General features: G+C 36.7%; 1 protein-coding gene across 1 annotated transcript in view; it reads right to left on the bottom strand.

Moving 5' to 3' along the window:
* Positions 1 to 22554, bottom strand: part of ZC3H12C (zinc finger CCCH-type containing 12C) — a 62107-nt gene extending 39553 nt beyond the window's left edge. The window contains exon 1 of the mRNA XM_061202545.1: positions 22476 to 22554. Coding sequence (XP_061058528.1) covers positions 22476 to 22496 — 21 coding nt within the window. The 5' untranslated portion in view covers positions 22497 to 22554. The remainder of the gene's footprint in view (positions 1 to 22475) is intronic.
* Positions 22555 to 22875: the final 321 nt, after the last annotated feature.

The following is a 22875-nucleotide window of genomic DNA, read 5'->3' as shown; positions in this document are numbered from 1 at the left end:
AATGCAGGCATTCATATGAACAAAATGCTCCCTGCTAGTTTTTATTTCTCTTTGTGACAGGGTGAGCTTATCAAAGAGCCCGCAGTGATTTGCAATGTTCCTGTAGCCCTGGCTCTGCCACTGGGGTTGCTTTCAACATTCAAGGCAGCTGTGAAATTGAGTGAGCTCAAGCCTGGCAGGGATGAGAGGTCTTTTCCTGCAGTCTCCTTCTCTGGCTTCAATTTCCTAACTAGAGTGGCATCCCTTGGAGTAACGCTCTGGCCTCTTCCGCCTCACTTGAGGATGACTTATCTGAGGGGTAAGTCTGGGAAGAGGAGTTGTGTAAGCAAAGTGCAGCCCTTTCCTCTGCACATTTCTCTTGGGATCTGCCCAGGTGCAGACAGCACACAGTTGCTTTGCTCTCCAGCACTGCCTGAGATTGGATGACTACATCTTTCTAATTTGGGGGTTCAATGTTGCTAAGTCCTTTATGCTGTGCTCTTAAGTCATGTTCGCAATAGCTCCATCAAAAAAAGAGCTGCTATTTTGATGTCCATCTACCTGGCTCCTTTATTTCTCAATTGGTTCAGAACTAAGGCAGGAAAAAGACCCCCTCAAACAATATTCAATAATAATAAGTTTTGTTATAAAGAACTATTAAGGAAAAAAAAGGTGATGAAAAGACTTACATAAATTAACTCAACAGACCACTTAAAAAATACGTATGAAGGGATAGAGTTAAAAAAAAAAAAGAAACAATTCTGTGACAAAGAAAGAAGATAATGCTTCTTCAAGTCAAAATTCTTAGGGTTTGATTATAAAAATATTTCAGTGCCATATCACTAAGAGCAGATATCTTTCAATTCTCTCCAGGGTTCAGAGACAAATAGGAAATCCACAAAAACAGTATTTCTTCTCAGTGGTCTAAAAACAAAGAAACATTTCTATAGTCACTTTAAGTGACAATATAACCCATATCATTATTTGGGTTATATTTTCAAATATTTCCCAATGATTAGCTTCCCATTTAGTATTTTTTTTTTTTTTTTTTTTTTTTTTTGGCAGCTTGCGGGATTTAAGTTCCCTGACCAGGGATCAATGGGGGCGTACAGCAGTGAAAGCGCCAAGTCCTAACCAGTGGACTGCCAGGAAATTCCCCCCATTTAGTATTTTTAAAAATTCAAATAAACAAGCAAGTCTTTTAAAAAGATGATCTTCAATTCCTATAAAACTTGTAAATACTCAAGGAATGAGAAATTTTAGAAAAGCTCAGAGAATACAAATGACATCCAAAATGCTGATGTACTAGGTTGCTAAAGCAGCTAATGTGTGGCGGAGCAGGATAGAGAAAATTCGTGAGGAAAAAAGGACATAGATGATCTTAAAAGAAGTATAAAGCACATGATATCATCCACGTTAACAAAACACAGTTATATTAAGTACCACTGAAACTGAGGAAAAGCTGACCAAAACTGTGTAATTTTATATAAAATATATGTAAGACACATCCTCTGCATTATAACACAGCTGGATGGTAGTTAAATGGCACTTTGTCTCTGACAATAATAAGATTTACAACATCATTTTCCAAGCCTAGTCAGAACTCAACCCATCTCTCCTTTTGATGCCACAGCACTGTACCTCTCACTCCTGACAGCACCCCTCACTTCCCACCTGCACGTGCTCATGTGTGCACATCATGTCATCTCAGGCTGAGTGTACCAGCTGAGGACGGTGCATGTCTTATTCTTCTTCGGGTATTAAATAACTCTATTTAGCAAACTAACTCAAAACTTCTTGACCAAAAGTTTAAGTGAAATTGACAGATTCAGGCTATAAAGAATAATTGTATCAGACAGAATTAAAAGAGGACTCTATTATTAGCGATCTCTGTTCTTGCTAATGGTCTAGAAGACAGTGTAATGGTACATTAAATGTAAAGGAACTCAGGAAAAAATATATAAAACATGGTATACAGCAAATTATGACCCAATAAAAGTTCTTTGTTAATTATAGATTTGATCTAAGTATAAATTCTTGCTAATAATCAAGACAGATAATAGTTCCTTACATACCAACTCCTATAAGATGAGAAAATGAAATGCTTGAGTTAGTCCTTCCAATGGTCCTCATTCTACTGATTTTAGACAATTGTCCCAGTGTGCAAGAAACTGAAAAACTTTGAGAGGCTAACAAAATGAATGGTTGTGTTAGAAAACGCTCAGTCAAATTAGCACAGAAGTTCACAACACAATTTTTCTTTACAGAGTTCTATTCATATCAGAGGATGATATAGTAATTTAGACATTAAATTTAGAATTCTGAGCATTTAGGACAAGATTCCTTCTAAATGCAAATCATCATATACTATAAGTTAAATCTAGACTATGAATCATCCTAAACAGCTGCTAAAACAATTCAACTATAAACTCTTAACAGGCCAGAGATTCTTGTGTTTTGTTTTCTGCTGTATCTCCAGCAACTAGCAGAGTGCCTGGCAAACAGCAGGTGCTTAATAAATATGTGCTAAATGATAGCATTCCAAAAACTGGGCCAAAATCTCTTTTCCAGATTTATTTGTTCTTTACGTCCCTTCACATAACCTACACTCCAGCCAAACATGAGGATTTAAAGCAGTGGTTCTCTTAATTTGGTTGCACACTGGAATCCTCTGGGGAGGTTTAAAATATACTGGTGTAAGAGTTTCATCCCTGGAGATGTTTATTTATTTATTTATTTATTGGTCTGGGTGATTCTAATGTATAGCCAAGTTTAAGATTCTTTCATCTAAAATACCTTTCTCCATAGTTCCACAGGTTAAAATCTTATCTATTGGTATTGAAGATTCAGCTAAAACCCCAACTCTGCCATGAAACCTTTCCCGGAACACTGTTAAACTTATCTTTGGATTATCTGAGTTTTGCACAGGGCCTGGCATAAGGTTAGGACTTGATAAATGTCTGAGTGGTAAATAACTCTGGGAGCATGGCACATAGCAGAAACGCAATAAATATTTATTGAAAAAATGATGTATAGTTGGTCCTCGTTATCTGTGGATTCTGTACTTGCAAATTTGCCTACTCACTAAAATTTATTTGTAACCCCAATAAATCCTCACGGTGCTTTACAGTCGCCCCACGGCCACGTGCATGTGCAGAGAGGCGGAACATTTGAGTTGCCAGACAGGCATTCCAGCGGAGGCTGAACAAAGCCCTCATGCTGAAACAAGTGTCCTAAAAAGGGCTTGTTAGTGCTATGATTTTTGCATTTTTGTGCTTTCTGTTGGTGAATTTGCTGTTTAAATGGCCCCCAAGTCTAGTGCTGAAGTGCTATCTAAGTGCAAGAAGTCTGTGATGAGCCTTGTGGAGAAATATGCGTGTTAGGTAAGCTTTGTTCAGGCACAAGTTACAGTGCTGTTGGCTGTGAGTTCAGTGTTAATGAATCAACAGTACATATTTAATAAAGTGTCTCTAAACAGTACTGCATGTACAACAAGGTTAGGTATTGATTGGTCCATGAAAATGTTCTGACCGGAGGCTTGCAGGAACCTAATCCCGTATTTCCTCTAGAAGCAATGGTTCAGTATTTGCAGTGACTTTATAGAACATAACTACAGTTGCCCCTTGAACAACAGTGGGTTTGAACTGCAGGGGTCCAGTTATATGTGGATTTTTTTCAACAGATACATAAGGACTATGTGATTCTTGGTTGGTGATCTGGGGATGCAGAACCCTGGATAAGGAGGGCCGACTGTGAAGTTATACTCGGATTTCTGACTGCACAGAGGGTCGGTGCCCCTAATGCCTGTGATGTTCAAGGGTAAACTGTTCAAGAAAAACAAGATTGACTGTAATTTCATCCTCTCTTCAGAACTCTTAGTGATCTTACCTGTAATTTTTAATGCCAGTTTCATTCAGCAAACGGGCACCTCCTAGGTGCCAGGTGCTGGGGATACAGCAAGAACAAAGCCAGTCTCTTCTCTCACCAAACTCACAGAGGGAGAGAATGTAAACAGTAAATACACGTCAGGTGATGGTAAATGCTATAGAGAAACTTTTAATCAGGGGAGCCCTTTATGATAGGGTGGTATTTGTGCAGATACCTAAATGAAGTGAAAGGAATGTGTAACAGGAGGAGGGAGGGTTGAGTACAAAGCCCTGAGATGAGAGCGTTCACAGGACAGCAAGGCGGCCAGTATGGCCGGCGGCAAGTGAGCAAGGGGAGGAGTCAGCAAATGAGGTCAGAAAGGTCAAGGTCAAGACAAGCCATGTCATGCAGAGCTTTGAAGGGCAACGCACCTCAAAACTTTACACAGCGTGGGAATCATAGAGAATCTTTTGCATGTATATGCTTCCAGCTACTTAAGAATTAGTTTGACAAGTTTTAACGGAAAAGCTGCTGTTGGGAGTTCGATGGAGATTGTGTTGTAGTAATACTTGCTTAAAAAGCACTACTGATTTACTATATTGTTTAATCAAGAATAATTGATTGAAATTTCCTCTTTCAATACAGTTCCTAGATTTCTTTCTAGGGGGCTTATAAATTTCTTTTTAAACTTGTCTTAAGATATTTTGCTTTTGTTCTTGCTGTGAATGGAGGTTTTTCTCTTCCCTTATATTTTCTAACTAGTTATTGTTGGTGTCTAAAAAATAATTATTTTTATTCTTGTACATAAAACTTTAGTGAACTAGGTATCTCAGTGAACTCAATGTTTCTATTAGTGTTTCACTGAGGCGCTTGTGTTTTCCAGGCATATATAATAATGTAAAATCATCAGATTGCCTCTTCCTTACCAATTTTTACATCTCTTGCTTCATACTTTTGTCTAATTACATTGTAATGTTAACAGTGGTTATTTTGTGTCATTCCTGATATTAATGGGAATGTGTCTAGTGTTTTATTATTAAGCATTATATTGATGGCTGGTTAGGTTGTACACACATACATATAAAACATACACAGCTATCACATTGGGCAAATTTACCTCCTCATGCCTCATCTGTTAAAAAAAATATATATATACACATACACACACACACACACACATATAAATAGTTGTTTTGAAATTTAATGAGCTAATACATGTAAAACACTTGACATCTGGAACAGTGCCAGGCACACAGTATGCACTCAGGAAGTGTTAGCTGTACGTAATTATATGTTTATATACAACTATACATTTACACACCACACAATATGTAGCCTTTAAAAAGTCACTTATAGAAATATGTTTTCCTCCTACATGAAAGATTTAAGAAAAAAATTAAAAATGTATATGGCATTAAAATGATATATTAAGATGATCATAAAATTCCTTCTTTGAGTTACTAATATTGTGAACTATATTAACAGATTTACTAATATAGAAACATGATTACATTTTGGAGGATTATACTGTATATGCTGGTATTTCCCTAGGAATTTTTACATCAATAATCATAAGACTGGCTTGTCATTTTCTTTATTTGCTTTGCCACATTTGGGTACCACTATTTTGCTGATGTTAGAAAAGGGATATGGTATTCCATCCAAACTTTTTCTCAATGACAAACCAATTGCCCCACGTACCAAAGGGAATTAGACCAGACTGGGCCATGTGTTCCTATACAGGCAGCACTATTTCTAATATCTGATTTACTGGTATTCTGAAACGTGTACCTGACCCCTTACTGTAAGTTCTAGGGTAGAGTTTACTCCAGCATGGGGTCCAAAGAAAAGAGGATGAGCAAGAGAGAGATCTTATAATTTATGGATATAAGAACCAACACCATAACACACCCTCTCCCAAAAAGTATCCAAATATCCTGGACAAATTACACAACTGCTGTGTCTCAGTTTCTTCAACCATAAAATGGGGATAATAACAACACCAACAGCACACAGTTGTAATATATATAATAACTTAGAACAGTGTTTGGCACATAGTAAATATTAAGTATTATCTTAAAAGTTTATACTAAAGTGAAATTTCAGTACAAAAAAATAGAAAACCTGATTTTCATTATTTTATGTTCTCATTAATATAATTCTAAAGTTCTGTCTTTGTTCATGTTCTCAGAAAATGAATTTTGTTAAATTAATAAAATAATTTAGAACAATGTTTCTCAGAGGGAAAGGGGAATGACATTTAGTTTGGAAAAGCCAAACATACCTATCCTTTTTTGTAAGAAAAACTACTCAAGATTTAAGTGTCATGGAATACTTCGGCTAATAAGGATAATTAGAAGACAATAGTATCAATAACTATGAGTATCTTTGTATGCTGACACATCATAACTAGACTTATCCTGGTGATTGTTTTGAAAAGTATAGAAATATCAAATCACAATGTTGTGTAACAGGAACTAACATTGTGTTGTAGGTCAATTATACTTCAAAAACAAACAAACAAACAAACAAAAAATAGAAAGAGATCAGATTTGTGGTTACTAGAGGCAGGGGGTGGGGGGAGGGGGAATTGGATGAAGGTGGTCAAAAGGCACAGACTCCCAGTTATAAGAGAAATAAGTACTAGGGATGTAATACGTACAACATGATACAGATAATGAACACTGCTGTACATTATGTGTGAAAGTTGTTAAGAGAGTAAATCCTAAGAGTTCTCATCACAAGGAAAGATTTTTTTTTCTAATTTTTAAATTTTATATCTATATGAGATAATGGATGTTCACTAAACTTACTGTGATAAGCATTTCTTGATGTATGTAAGTCAAATCTCTATGCTGTGCACCTTAAATATATACAATGCTGTATGTCAATTATATCTTGATAAAACTGGAGGAAAAAAATATTCAAAAAAGAAGATAATGGTAGAAAGCTTAGTAAGGAACATGAGTATAAAAATGGCTGGGAATCAGTAATTTAGCAGAAATACATTGATCTGATGGTGGGCAGAAGTGAAGGGATGTGGGAGAAAATGGAAGTAAAATTAGAAGAAATTATAACAAGCACCTGAAAGGAAACAAAGGTTTTTCTTATGGAAAATGAGAAAATACTTCTTTCAGTTTAGCAATATAGATGGTGGACTGTGCAAATTATTTTAAAATAAATGGCTGTAGACAAAGATCAGCCATCAGCTCCCACCTCTCTCATAATCTCATTAACTTTTAATAAAGTAATAAATTAGTATACTTTTCAGAATTAGCTTTCCCTTAAGATCTGTAAGTTACTATCAAAAAATTAAAGCCAAAATAATTTTCTCCCTTAAATAATTATTTAACAAATCTTTTATGAAAAAAAATCCTATGACTTAGGAATCTATTTTCTTGATAGTAATATCATTAAATACGGAGTAATTTAGTTCTTACGGCATTTTTACAGATGTTAGCTAGGTGATCAAATTCTATTTTAAAATGTGTACAACTAATACATTTTAAAAGTAATACTCTGATGAAACGCAGGACAACAGCAGCCTGGTCCATGGTCACCCAATCAAGCTAAATCAGAGGTTAAGCCAGTATTCAATGAATTCATGTATTCACTCAAGAAACATTTATTTGAATGCCTACTATGAGAAAGTGACATTGAGTGAAGAAGATGAGAGAGGGTACAAACATGAATACAGTTGCTACCCTAAGGAATATAAATTTACTAAAGAAACCAGATAGATGAATACCTATACAATATAGCGCATGTCAAAATTAATGCTATTAATAGTGATATATCATAGAATACAAGAGACAAAGACATTGGCTCAGATTGGAGAAGGTTCTGAGAGGCAACATATAAGCTGAGAACAGAACGATGACGATGACACATTCCTATATATACTATGGTGTATGTGTCTGTGGTAGGGCAAGACGGGGAGTGGGGTAAGGTAGGGAAAGAAAGGATTTTTGCCCAGAGAAAACAGGATCAAAGGCCCAGAGACATGAAAGATGATAAAATATACAGAATATTGTGAGATTAATACTGCTGTAGAAGAGGCTAGAAAGTTAGGATGTGGTTAGTTCATGGAAAGTCTTGAATGCCATACTAGTGTTTCAACTTTGTTACTGGGAAACTACTGAAGGTTTTTGAAAAAGGGAATGGTGTATTTCTACCCACATTTTAGAAAGGTAATTAAATCAACTATAATATAAAATAAAAATTAAAATTATCGATAAAAAAAAAGAAAGGTAATGGGGAACCACTGAAAGTTTCTGAGAATGTGAATGATGTGTTTCTAACTACATTTTAGTATGGTAATTCCAGCTCTACTAGGTTTGAGGGGGCAAGAAACTCAAAGAAGACAAGTTAGGAAGGTATTATAATACATAATGGTCTAAGCAAAAGGTGACTGGTATCTAAAGTTATGCAGGAAAAAAGAAACAAATATGAGATATTTTCTAGGATGAGCCAATGGGTCCAGTAAGGATTTGATGCTAAAGACAAAAGAGGAAGGAGTAACAAAAAATAACTGATGGTATCAAATGATACAGATACACTGCAGAATGACTGAGGACATTGGGTAAAGGTGATTAGTGACCACTGAGGGAGCTTTTTCGGAGACATGAAGACAGGTGGGGTGTGAACAGGCAGCTGCTCCTAACCAAGTTTTTATGCCATAGATCCTTTCTCAGTCTAATGAAGGCTATACACCTCTTTTCGAAGTAATGCTTTTAAATGCATAAAGTAAAAACAGAGACTGCATTACAAAGAAGCCAATTATATTAAAATGGTCATCAAAATATGTAAAAATGTGATAGAGTAAAATATATGCCTTTTATTAACACATTAAAATAAGATGCAGCAGCAGACCTAATAACTACCATGATTTTGAAGTAGTTAAAAGTAAAAATGATATTTCAGAGTATTTACTTCAACCATAACATGATAGGGGAACATTTATGATTTCTATGGATGACACAGTCATATATGCTGTTATTAAAATTGGACTTGTTGCTTACATTCATAATTGAGGGAAATGGTAAATTTCAATCAGAGGATATGAATATAAATACATACATTTTTTCCCATTCAGCATCACAGAATGCCCAAATTCTATCCATGGACCCTTTGGGGAAACACAGAACACAGGCTAAAAATTCCCAGTTAAGGAGTAAGTGTGTGCTGAAGAAGAGATGACAGCATATGTATTCTTTTAATAAGTTTGGCAGGAAAGGAATAAGATATAGAAAGATATTTTGGTGGGTAGGGAGGGTAAGGTTTTTTTTTTCTTTCTTTTAAGAACTTTAAACCAGGAGAATGGATTTAATGGGGCAGGAGAGAAAAAAGGTATGCCCACCTATGTATGAATGAAAAACTGGGAATAAATAAAAGGACAATAACTTAGAGGAAAAAAAAGAAGGAATAGCAGTGAATTGGGAAAACAGAGCTGGTTCAATGAGGCAAACGTTGGCTCTACTTTAGCCTCTAATTCTCGGTCAAAATTAACCAGCCTACCACCCTCAACCCTGCAGTCCTTTCCCAGCCTCCACAAGACCCAGAGGGCCAGGACTGACTGGGGGTGAAGAGTGAAAGGCGAGGACAAGCACCGCCGGCACGGAACTGCCAATGTGCAGGAGCAGGAAGGGCGTTCCTGTTACTCTTCTGCCTCCTTTTCTAATGCATCGTCAGTCTTCTTTCCCAGCTCTCAAGATACCTAGAGGCTTAATGCTGCCATTTGGCCGTCTAGATACTCCCATCCTAGTTGCTCCGTCCAGTCTCCCTTCCCGCAAAAATCAAAACTCCAGAAGAAAGATCAAGTGAGGGTACTGTGATGTTTATATGATTAAAGTAATTATTAAATATTTAAGTGTGAAAGATTCTTGAGGAAGGGGCGTAAGTACAATGGATACTCTAAGGATGGCTTGTTAAACCAAGTGACTATTTATTTAGATAAAACGATTGATGAAAGATTTTTAAATATAAGAATCTTAGCGTAATCCTGGTCTCTGGACCTCCTTCCTTGTCGGCACCTTTCCTCCTCTGCACTGTGTGTGCATGCGCACACATGTGCATGGAGAGAAGGGGGTGCAGGGAGGACAGAACCAACTTACCGCATTTCTCACTCTTGGAAGAGATTCTTAAGCCTTTGGGTTTGGTAAGCAAAAAGTTACTTTATTGGGAAGCAAAGATTTAGCAATAAAACAAATTAATCAGTCTTTAGACCCAGTATTTCTTTTTTTTTTTTTTTTTTTTTGGCCATGCCATGCTGGCATGTGGGATCTTAGTTCCCCAACCAGGGATTAAGCCATGCCCCCTGCAGTGGAAGCACAAAGTCTTAACCACTGGACCACCAGGGAAGTCCCTAGACCCAGTATTTCTAAAATAAATGATTGTTTTATTTTATCTTCTAATTCTGATTATTTTTTTAAGAGATAATACAAAAAGTTGCGGAAGAGGTTAGCACACATTGAGAAGAAAATTATTTCAGGATTTTGATCAAATATAAATCCATGTTGAACTGGATTAGCTTATATTAGGTGTTTATCATAAAATAGTATTCAATCTATTAAAATGCACATGAAACTTAAGTACTCATTTGCTATCAAAGTGGGAAATAAACATTTATGATCTACCTGTTGTTTTGAGGAATGCTCAGGCCCAAGACTCAGCACCTGGTAGCACTCTTGCCAAATTGGCATTCTGGCTTCTGGCTATCACTCAGGAATTCCAAAGTGTTTTCTCTACCTGCCACATCTTCACTCAGGTGCTCTCCCAGCATGGGATGGTCTAGAAACTAAGTTGCAGCTGTCAACCTGGCACGTGCTTCCCAGCCACCTAGGCTAGCAGTAAAATTTTCTACATCAACCAAACTCACAGAATTAATTTTGTGAAATTTTTTCTTATAAGCTAACTCCTGATGTTTTTTTTTTTTTTCCAAAATCACACTTATAGGGCTTCCCTGGTGGCGCAGTGGTTGAGAATCTGCCTGTCAATGCAGGGCACACGGGTTCGAGCCCTGGTCTGGGAAGATCCCACACGCCGCGGAGCGACTGGGCCCGTGAGCCACAAACTACTGAGCCTGCGCGTCTGGAGCCTGTGCTCCACAACAAGAGAGGCCGCGATAGTGAGAGGCCCGCGCACCGCGATGAGTGGCCCCTGCTCGCCGCAACTAGAGAAAGCCCTCGCACAGAAACGAAGACCCAACGCAGCCAAAAATAAATAAATAAATTAATTAATTAATAAACACCTAGAATCAAGCAACTGGTGACATCCTGAATGAAGTAAGGGACTTAAATTACTATGCTGAATAAAGGTGTTAAAAAAAAAATCACACTTATACTACCTATACTCTAAACCTAGTCTCTCTCCTAGTACAGAAAAATTTTCTAATTTGTGGATCTGTATTTGACTTCAAACATTAGCTGCCTCTGATTCCCTACTGAGGTTCTTATTTAAAAGGGAGGGATTAAAGACCTAAGGACCAAGCAGAGCCTCTATTTAATGTAATCAAAAGACCTGAAAGAACACTGAAAAATAGAGAACTTAATGGGAAATAAAAGAGCAGCAATTTAAAGCATTTTGTTTTTCTTACTTAAAGGGATCACTAGAATTGTCCACCATACATTTTAAAGAATGTGGAGTATTTTCTATAATTCTGCCATCTCTCTTGGCCAATTTATTCATCCCATCCACAAACAGGTCAGGAAAGAAGAACTAATTTTTATTTCCAAAGCTTTACAATTTTGGGGGTGAGAGTATTTGAAAGATGCACCCTGAAATACTATAAACTGGTAAAGAGCATAGTAGGGCCCATGGAAAAACAGAGCTGCTGGCTCAACTTCCAACCCCAGGAAATCCTAGAACACACACAGAAGGGAGCACACGAGGGCCAAGAGGTGTAGAGATCTGCAGGCAGAGATGCCCCATTTAAGGAACTCAAATACTTTTCAAACAAACTTAGAAATCAGCTTATTTTGAAAGTTACACCATCCTATCCTTACACAAAGATGACAAAAAGCCCTGACAATCTAAAGCTTTAGATTTACTTCTTTTATCCACAGGCCTTAACTGATGATGATGGCATTAAACTCCAGGGTATATGGGTATTTAATCAACAACAGCAACAACAATTAAAATGGCCCTTATCTGAAGTACTCACAGAGTAATTCACTAGGGACTTCTTGACTTCAAATATAAGATACAGAGGACATTTACACTCGACTGACCAACTTTTTCAAGGCATTTAGGAAAAACTCAAACATAGAGAATGGAAGCATACTCTGACTATGAGACACAAAAATGAGAAGTCAGCATCTGATAACAAAAAAAAAATTATTTTTAAACCCTAAAACCCCCAATATCTGTACATTAAAACTCTCTTCCAAATAACCCTGCAGTTAAAGAAAAATAAAAAATAAAATTATGGACATTAAAAATGGATGACAATAGAATTATAACCTATGGGATGTGGCCAAATTGATACTCAATGAAAAAATTAATGGTGTAAATGTATTTAATAGAAAAAAGAAATAAATGAATTAAACATTTAAATTAGAAAGGTTAAAATAAGCAAACAAGCCAAAATAAAGGTAGACAAAGTAATAAAATTAAAAGCATAAATAAGTAAATTAGGAAGCAAAAAAATGTAGAAATGGTTAATATAATGGAGAGCTGGTTCTAAATATGAATGAATGAATAAATTAATAAGTGAATAACTTCCTAAAAATGTGACCAAGAGGTTGAGGAACTCTACAAATATATAACAATACAAATATAATGTTCAATGAAATGGAAGGGATTCTTTGCATAAATCTTTATGCCAGTAAATAAGAATCCATAATTGAAGCCGACTTAAGAAAAGGTTGTAAGTGAATAACCATGGAAGAAATAAAAACTTTGTTAAAGATTTATACCCTCTATTCCATTCCTGACAAAGAATGCTATACCTATTTTTTCTATGGGTGTGTTCTGGCAAAATCCTTTGTTACTGAGATTATTCTAGGGCACCTAAGAACATGTAAAGCATCCCAACTGGTTTCTGAGGCTGGCCTAATTATGACAAAACCTAACAAAGATGGCACCAAAACTAATCAAATATATGTATAATCTTACTTATACTTTATACAAAAGTTCTAAATATAAGAAAGGTAAGTTAAATAGTATATTCAAATTATAACAATACACATTTAACCAGTAGATTTCATTCTATGATAATAGATTTTTCTAATATTGAACATTGTTTTCATTTAATCATAAGTATTGATTAAAGACTCTTGCATTGGATGGGTGTGGAAGATGAAAGAGACATAAAGAATCAAGAACTTCTAGATCTTTGGTGTGAGCAGCTGAGAAGATGGTAGTAACATTTATTAAAGTGGGGAAGACTTGGAAAGGGACAGATTTGGAAGGACAAAAATTCTGTTTTAGCTAATTTTGTTTCAGATACTAATAGCTATCCAAGTAGAGCTGTCCCAAGACAGCTGGGTAAAAGAGAGAAGTCAGTATTGGAGATAAAAATTTGGTAGTCATTAGCATGTAGATGGTATTTAAAAATATAGTTTTGCATGGATGGAAAACTGTACAAAAAAGAAGAGAGTCCAGGATCCAAATTTTAGTAACCCAACAATAGAAAGACACTACCTAGATCTGTGAATACCATATCTTCACGTAGTATATGTTGCTATACTTAATCACTTTTTAAAACATGCTAAATCAGGACTTTGGTACAAAAATTATTTAATAAAAACCTTACGATATCACAAGGTGGGTTTTCTGCTAGCCTCTGAAAACTTCAGTTTCAGTAGCACTGTCATATTTGTGATTTGTACATTATTTGAATCTTTTTTTAGTCATTTTTAAACAGTTTTCTGAAAGATGCCTCAGAAGCTGAGTAAGGAGGGCTCTGGGACTATGACCCTAAGACTTTATTTGAATAAGGGTTTTATTCCAAGGGGCAAATTTGTTTCATTTACTTTAACTAGTATTTTATAAATATAATGTAATAGCAGACAATGGTGAAAAGTAAAGTGGGTCTCAAAGTCTGTATCACTGAGACAAGGATGGAATCATTAAGTGGGTTGAAAGCAGCAAAATTTCAGCCTTACTGACATTTAAGCCTTATTTAAACTGACTGACTGTATGTTCAATTTAAAAAGAAGAGAACATGAGTCAAATGCTGAAAATATATTTTTGAAGATGTGCCTAAAAGATACTTAGGAATTTAACAATTTAAGGGAATTCTCCCATAATATATAAATCTATTTTCAAGTTTCTCACATTTAGCTTTTATAGATATTTTCAGGAATATGTGTATATAAGCAGGGGACACCTATGTCAGGAAACAATAGCCATTGGCATTTAAAAAATGAAATAACAGGGAGAAAGACCCAGTGAAATCAGAAATAAGCTCAAATGCCTACTATTAATAAACACTGTTCTATGGTTTCAAACAATGCAATAAGATAAGAAAAAAAAGTTGAAATATTTTTAAAAATTTATATTATTTGGGGGTCACTTATAATATATCCTGAAAATCAAGAGAGTCAACTGAAAAAGTATTGGAACTAAGTCCTACAATGTAACTAACGGTACATAAAAGATGGTTATTTAAAATTGACTAACTTTCCTTTATACCACCCACTACGAGGTATAAAATATAGGCATACCAAGTATAGAATATAATGAGGTGAAATCTCATTCATAATTAATAATGATAGCTAACATCTCTCAAGGGCTTATACTTCAATGTACATTATTGGTTAATAGCCACAACCATGATATTATATGATATTACCATGATAATAGGTACTATCATCACAATTTCACAAAGAAACTGAGGCTTAGGAAAATATAGGAAATTTGTCCACGATCACACAAGCGTCAGAACAGGAACTCAAACTCAATCTCTCTGACTCTACTGAAGGAGCTTCTTAGCACTATTATGTCATTCTTGTTTATCAAATTAACAAAGACAGGCTGTGTAGGGAAACTGTGATGGGTGCAGAGAGCGACACACATGCATTTCTAAGAATATAAATATAAATTGGTGCAACTTTTCTAGAGGGCAATTTGCATGATCACATCTAGGAATTTGTTTAAAATATATTCATCAATGTGTACAAAGATCTATATACATGGACATTTATCACACTGTTCACTATAACAATAAAAATATTGGTCATACTCTAAATACTCAACAATATGAGCTTGATTAAATTGCAGTATTTGAATGTGTTGAATGCCATTCAGCCAATAAAAATAATCTTTTAAAAGGATATTTAATGATACAGGAAAACATGGTATATTGAATGAACAGCAAGAAACAAAACTACATATGCATACAAATTTTTTAAAGGATGTGTTTATATTGACTAGGAGATTAAAAAAAAATGAAAACATTACCAAAACTTTAAGTTATCTCTAGGGGATAATTATAGATGATTTTTCACTATCACTTTTACTTTTTCTCTATTTTAAAAATGTGATAAAATAAATATGTTAAAATATTTAACTCAAAATTTAATTTTAAAAGATAAAATGAAGTAGTCAAAATAATAGAAATGCACTTTGGAAAACCTCTCTCCTATTTAAAACTATTTTTTCCTATGCATGATATTGCTAATTTTAACATACTTTATGACCACAATTTTTATGTTACTTAAGGCATTTTTCTATCTTAGCAAAAATAGAAATAATGCTTACTTTATCAAAATAGATAATTTATTGCACACTTCCAGCATTTTAGATCTGTACTAATCATTTACAATTACAGCAAAATTCCAAGAAGTATCTAAGACATAAAATCGCCAACTCAGTGGGGCAATTCAAAGAAACGATGACTTAAAAAACGTCTAAGTCAACAATGAGGAGGCAGCCTCAATTATATGGGAAAACTGCTCCCTATAAGTATACAAAATAATAAAAATAAATTATAAAGTAAAAGCCAAGATTTGAAACAGACTAAGTCACAGAATAAGGATAAAATTAAGCCCACGTAATTTTGAATAGGAAATGAGTAGATGACTAAGAACAAAGAACATAAACTAATTTTAGCTTCACCCTAAATGACATGAGGTAATAAATTTGAAAGCCCTTTGAAAAACCTAAAATATAAACTGACATATTAAAAGCAATAACAGTAAACTTGATTTTTTAGGTATTTTTCAACTGGTAATCCCAATTACCCAGAACACAATTAAGAGCCAGTGAATAAGTAGACAGAAAAATAAAACAAACAAACAAAATCTCTGTCTAATCAATTCAGTGAATACTGCTAAGTCATTTTATAATAACATTCACTGCCTTCTATGTGCCAGGCACTTTTATACTCATTAGCTTAAATCAGTAAAAACAACTTGCAAAGTACAAGAAATCAAAGAGAAATTGAGTTTTGTCTAAGGTCACAGCCAGTAAAGGACAGAGCTGGGATTCAAACCCAGGTCTAGCTGATTGTTAGAGGCCCCAATTACTCTCTCTGAAAGTGCAATTTCTCAGTTCTCCAACCTAGACAATTTGCGAGTCCTAAAGGCCTTTAATTGCTGCCTAAATATTTTTATGTTAGCCATAATATTAGCTGTTGTCATTCAGTTTCACAGTCCATGGCAGTTATCTTCTTCAAATTAGAGGGAAGAAGTGACGTCAGCAAGGAACAGCTAACAGCAAGGAGAGAAGACCAAAAATCATTAATATAAACCAACAGAAATCATTGAGTTCTGCTGTCCTCACCATCTTTTTAAAAAAAAAAGCAAAACAAGCATTGCTATTTAGATAGGATAAATCAGAAATCTGGATAACCCCTGTTCTATCACCTGGAAGATAGGCTATACAACTGTTGTAAAACTAAATTAGATAATGTAAGTAAAGTGCTTAATACTGTACCTGGCATAAAGTTAGTGCCCCATAAATGTTAGCTATTATTATGCTTCATAATAAGTGAAGTTATAGGCTACATGTTACTTGAAGGTAGAAAAATATAATCCATGTATATAAATTTTTCCATTTAAAAGTTAAAATGTTTTGTTCTTGAAAGACTTTAAGACTAACTTCTAGAAATTCGCCTTTATAATATCCTTCCCCAGCTAAGTGGGGTAGATAAGGGTAAATGCATATGACCACTCAAGAAATCACATCATACATACTAAGTTAATTTTAAAATGTTTGGGTATACCAATTGTGTTATTTGCTCTACTGATTACTGCGATCTTCTCGTAACCATCTACTGACTTTTGTTCATCCTACCACATCAGCAGATCCATTTAAAGAACATACTTTATGGCCTTTAACAATAAAAATACATTCATGAAGTATCTACTAGGTATTAAACACTGTAGAAGACTTGGGATAAAACAGTGTAGACAAGAGTCCTTGCCTAAAGACTACAAACAAGATAAAGAAGATCCTAGGCACAGTATAAGGTACTGTTATAAACATTTTGTATTATCAGTTAATCCTTATGACAAATCTATGCCCTAGCTAGTATTTTTTTTTCTGTTTTATAGATGAAGAGCAGAGACACAGAAAGCAAAAAAGAAATAAAGAAGAAACAGTTAACTATCACCAAATATACAAGTGTTATAGAGGGATTTACAGTATTTTGAAAACACAGGGGAGTAAACAAATAATTTTGCCTAAAGATGGGTGATTAGAAAATGCTTGTATTTTAAATTTAAAACTCAAGTAAAAATTCTGTAACGTATAACTACAGGAATAAAAAATAGGAGAGTGTATCAAAATATTTACAGAAGTTATTTATGGGTAAGAAGATTCCAGGTGGTTTTACTTTTCTCTTTGCTTCTTCTTAATCAACCTGCCTACTTTAATATCTTAAAATATAAGTAGAAAAAAGTCAGCATTAAAATTAGATATTAATGTTCATCTAACAAACTGTCAAAAAATTTTACAGTTAATAGTTCATTCAAACATGGAATGAAATCAGCTTTCTCACGCTTTTCTGACAAGTGTACGTACCAATACAGCTTTTCTGGAAAACTTTTTGGCCATCAAAGACCTTAAAGCTTATTCTCTTTGATCATTACTTCTAGGAATCCATCCTAAGAACACAGATGCAGAAAAAAAAAAATTTACTGGGATGTTCAACTAAAGCACTATGATTTTGAAATACTGGGGGAAAACAAATGTCTAACTGAAATAGGAGAATGATTAAGTAAAATGATATGCTCTTAGGAAGAAAATGTTTGAAATATTTTTAATGTCATGAGAAAATCCTTAGTGAATGTTAAATGGGGATGGAAAGGTGGGGCACCAAGCTCTATAAACTCCCAAGAGAGATGATTCTATTATATAGTTTAAATCTCACAATAATATATTTATTAACATGTATTAGGTTAAAGAGACCTTAATATTTGGTACTTAGCCTAAGTTGGGACACCTGCTCTGCCATTATTAACTGTGAAACCTCTAGCAAGTTATTTAATCACACTGTAGTTTGGTTTCCTTATCAGAAAAAAAAAAGTATTGAAATACTTCTTTATAGGAGTGCAGTAAGTATTAGATGCATTAATATATGTAGAGCACTTAGAACAGTGCTTGGCGCAGTAAGTGTCACCTACTATTATCAATCTTAACCTACAATGGAGTAAACCCAGTGAGATCTAAGCTGAGGCCTGAATAATGAGATGTGAGCCAGGCAAAATATGAGGGGGTATAGGGGAATAATGTCCAGGCAAGCAGGAAGAACTTGGGATTTTTATTCCCTATCTACCTTTAGAGATCTGATAATTTATCTTAAAGGCAGAATGCTTTGAGTGTTCAGACATCTGCTTATGGGCTTTACTTTATGCTAGTTCACTGGGCATAAGAATCATCATGCATCTCTTAATTTTGAAACGATGTGTATCAACATATGAACACACACACAATGACACACTTTTTACAGAACTAAAAATAGTATCACAGGAAGGCAGAATGGCCCAGTGGTTAAGGGCATGAGTTTTAAAGTCAGACTCAGGGGTTCAAACTCCCTCTGCAATTTACTAGATGTATGACTTTGGACAAGTTATTTAAACTTTCTGTGTCTCAGTTTCCTCATCTATAGAATAAAGATAATAAAAGCAAGCATAAGCATGACATTAGCACATCAGTGCACAGTACACAATAGCTATTATTATGTCAGCTATAAAAACCAAAGATGGAGAATCAATATCTCCACATCACAGATCTGAAAGTTATCTTTATGACACTGGATCCAAAATACAGTGTGCCACAGCAAAGGAAACCATGAAGTAAATGAAAAGACAACCTACAGAATGGGAGAAAATATTTGCAAATGATGTAACCGACAAGGGATTAATCTCCAAAATATATAAACAGCTCATACAGCTCAATATCAAAAAAACAAACAACCCAATCAAAAAATGGGTAGAAGATCCAAAGAAGACAAACAGATGGCCAAAAGGCACATGAAAAGATGCTGAACATCACTAATTATTAGAGAAATGCAAATCAAAGCTACAATGAGGTATCACCTCACACCCGTCAGAACGGCCATCATCAAAAAGTCTACAAATAATAAATGCTGGAGAGGGTGTGGAGAAAAAGGAACCCTCTTACACTGATGGTGGGAATGTAAATCGGTACAGTCACTATGGAGAACAGTATGGAGGATCCTTAAAAACCTAAAAACAGAGCTACTGTATGATCCTACAATCCCACTCCTGGGCATATATCTGGAGAAAACCATAATTCGAAGCAATACATGCACCCCCAATGTTCCTTACAGCACTATTTACAATAGCCAAGACATGGAAGCAATCTAAATGTCCATCAACAGATGAATGGATAAAGAAGATCTGGTATGTTTATACAATGGAATATTACTCAGCCATAAAACAAGAATGAAATAATGCCATTTGCAGCAACATGGATGGACCTAGAGATGATCATACAGGAGGCATATCAGCACTTAAAATACAAATTTTTTTAAAGAACATTTGGTATTTTTGAACCCCAGAATCACGATATTTTAGGTTTAAATTTGAATTCCTGATTTAATATGCTTCTGTTATTCACTGACCTTCCTACTTAATATTTCTCTTTCCAATAAAAACTATACCCTTGAAACCATCTTTGCCGCCTTAATCATCCACTACTCCTATCATCCGGGGAATGCTCCTGACACACTGGATCACCTACTCCTTGGTTTCCTTGACTCAGGGTATTCATTTGGAAATGACTCCCACCTTTAAGGCCTGGCATGTCACCTTTCCCAGTGCCTGAATTTCCTACTTCTTTGCCTATGGCACCTAGAATATTCCATCTAGCTTTATGTGCTCTCTGTTAATAATCTCTCTTCTTTTAGAGGTCAGGGTCCTTATACAGCACCTAGATTGATACTAAATAATTATTTGCTGAGGTAATAGAAGTTTACCAGTCTCACATGAGCAATAACTGCCAATTAGTTTACAATCCTACATTCTAATTCTAATACTAAAATGATAAAAAAAAAAAACCCTCCTACTTAAAATCTTACGTTTGCTTCTTTAAAACTGCTATCAAATAAGAATGAGAGTAGAATTCTTTTGAATATATGTAGAAAAGCAATGGAAAACACTAAAAGGGTATAAAATGATATAAAAATGGTATTAAAAACTATAAAATGATAGCAACACTTTTACATCTGTTACAGTAATTAAAATTAATGTAGAAAACATTGTGGTGTGCTAGAATGAAGACAAGGTAACCCAGTCGTAGAATGAGAAAAATACTTAAAAAACACTATATCCATTGAACACTTGGGGTTCAATTTGGCAGATGTAATCCATGAAAACATAGCTCCAGAGAAACCAGTAATATAAAATAGGATAATTTTATTAGTATAGTAATTAAAACAAAAATGTAGTAAAAGGAAATGACTAATAAAAACTTCCATCAGCATACAAACATTCCAAGTTTCTGTTTCCTATCCTTTAATATTTTCCATTATAATAAACTAGTTTCATTAGACTTTCATTATTAAAAGCAGGTTAAAAAAATAGTGGCCTCTTTTTTGTTGTTGTTTTGTTTAAAAGTTCATTTTACTTTACATATAGAGTTTAAGTACTTGTGTGATGATCAGATGCTAGAGGTAGAAATGTAACCTACTTTGAAAGCAAAATCCATTGTTAAACTAAGTAAAAATACTCAAACATTTCAAATCATAGATACACAGTTACTAGACCATTCTGATGTTTAAGGTATCTTCAAGTAGACAGATTAAGGTAACTTAAAATCCAAATGCCAAATTGGAAGAAAGCAGGTGAATAGAGAGGCAAGTCTGAAATAAGCATCTTCCTGGGGTTATCAACAGTAAGACAATTTTACAAATATTTGGTGAAGCTATCCTTATATTCGAACAACAGATAACACCAAAATTGAGAAATTGCGACTAAAATTAATTGCATATGTGATTAAATAAATGGAAGTCATATCCTCATACCTTAAATATATTAAGACTTTTAAAAATATATAACACATTACATTCCTACTTCTTGTGGTTCTCCAAGGTCCAAAAACTTGTATGAGGCATATCCACTGTTTTCCGTTTATAATATACATTAGAAAAACTAAATGAGGAAATAAGTGAAGAACTGATGAATTTCCCCAAATTTCTAAATATACTGAGCCCCAAAGTATCTCTGCAACTATTCTAAGATGGTTAAAAAAAAAAAAAAATCTGAATCAATAAGCGCCTCACGGGCCTGGGGATATTCCAACACATTCTTGCAACCAACAGGAAAACTTTCCCTAAATCTGGATTAGTATTTCTTCTCTTTATCACAAAACACAGAGCACAAACCAGGATTGTTAACGGTTACCCAAACGGCAAGAAGTCCAGTTAGGGTGATCAGTACTTGGAAGCTTAGGCTGTTTTTAAGGTCTTGAAGGGGTGAAGGACGAGACAGTTGAGGGAGGAAATGCGGGATTCATTTCTCCAAGTTATATTTGTAACACCTCTTTGTAGGGAGTTAAACATGGGGACCGGTCCGGCTAAATGAACGCAGGGTGAAAATGGGAATTTGGCTGGAGACTGAGGGGTGAGGGGTGCAGGAGGGACGGGGTGGGGGCAGAGGGGGTTTCGCCACGGCCCGCCTGGGGGAGGCGGTTTGGCTGGAGGGATGGATAATAAAAGCTAATGGCTGGGGCTGGATCCGAGCTGTCGGATGCTGCCTCACCCCCCCCCCCCCCCCACCACCGCCCAGCGCGCGAGGTCTGAGCCTCAGGAGCGGGACTGTGGGTCCGTTTCCATCCGGGGCGCCCGGGTCCGCCTCCATGTTCGGCGGCCGTGCCCTGGGGCGGCCGGGAGTGGACCGAAGCCCTAGGCCGCGGGGCCGGAGAGACCAGCCTCCCCTCGCCCGAGATCCCCGGTGGGGCCGGCTCTGCCGCCCGGGAGGATGCGCTGGGCTTTCGCTCGACCCCGCCCGAGCCCCGGGAGCAGCCGGGGCTCAGGGACTCGACTTCCAGCGGCCCGACCCGCCTGGGCCTGGAGATCCGCCGGCGCGGCCGCCCCAGCCCCGGCCCCTCCGCCCGGCGCTCGGGCGCGGCCTCCCGGCCCGCGGCCCTCCCCTCGCCCGGCTCCCTCAGGGCCACTGTCGCCGCTGTCCGCCCCTCCACCCCCTTCCCGAGGGACAAACCTGGGGGCCGCTACCCGGCATGGCCGGCCCCGCGAGGAAGCGGCGAGCCGGCGGCGGGGCCCGCAGCGACAGCAGCCACTTCGGCCCTCCCCGCTCGGCGCCGCGCCCGCGCGCCCAGCCCGCGCGCCCTCCCCGCCGGCCGCAGCCCCGGCGCCCCCTCCCCCGGCTGGCACCACTCGCACCCCCCACGCGCGCGCACCCGGATCTGTTGCTCAACCTACTTGCAGTCTCTTCTCATCAGCCATCACCACATGCCCTGGAAGCGGGGTCGCCCCGGGACCCTCCGGCGGGCGGCCGCCTCTCCTTCAACCTCTGGCCGCCGCTAGGGCGCGGGGCGAGTGGGAGGCTCCCCCATGCCGCCTGCGCGCACACCGGCCACACGCCGGGACCCCGGCTCGGC

Source organism: Eubalaena glacialis, chromosome 10, assembly GCF_028564815.1.
Source record: "Eubalaena glacialis isolate mEubGla1 chromosome 10, mEubGla1.1.hap2.+ XY, whole genome shotgun sequence".
Classification (NCBI taxonomy): Eukaryota; Metazoa; Chordata; class Mammalia; order Artiodactyla; family Balaenidae; genus Eubalaena; species Eubalaena glacialis.
Note: the sequence above shows the minus strand (reverse complement) of the source record. Positions and strands in the feature narration are given on the sequence as shown.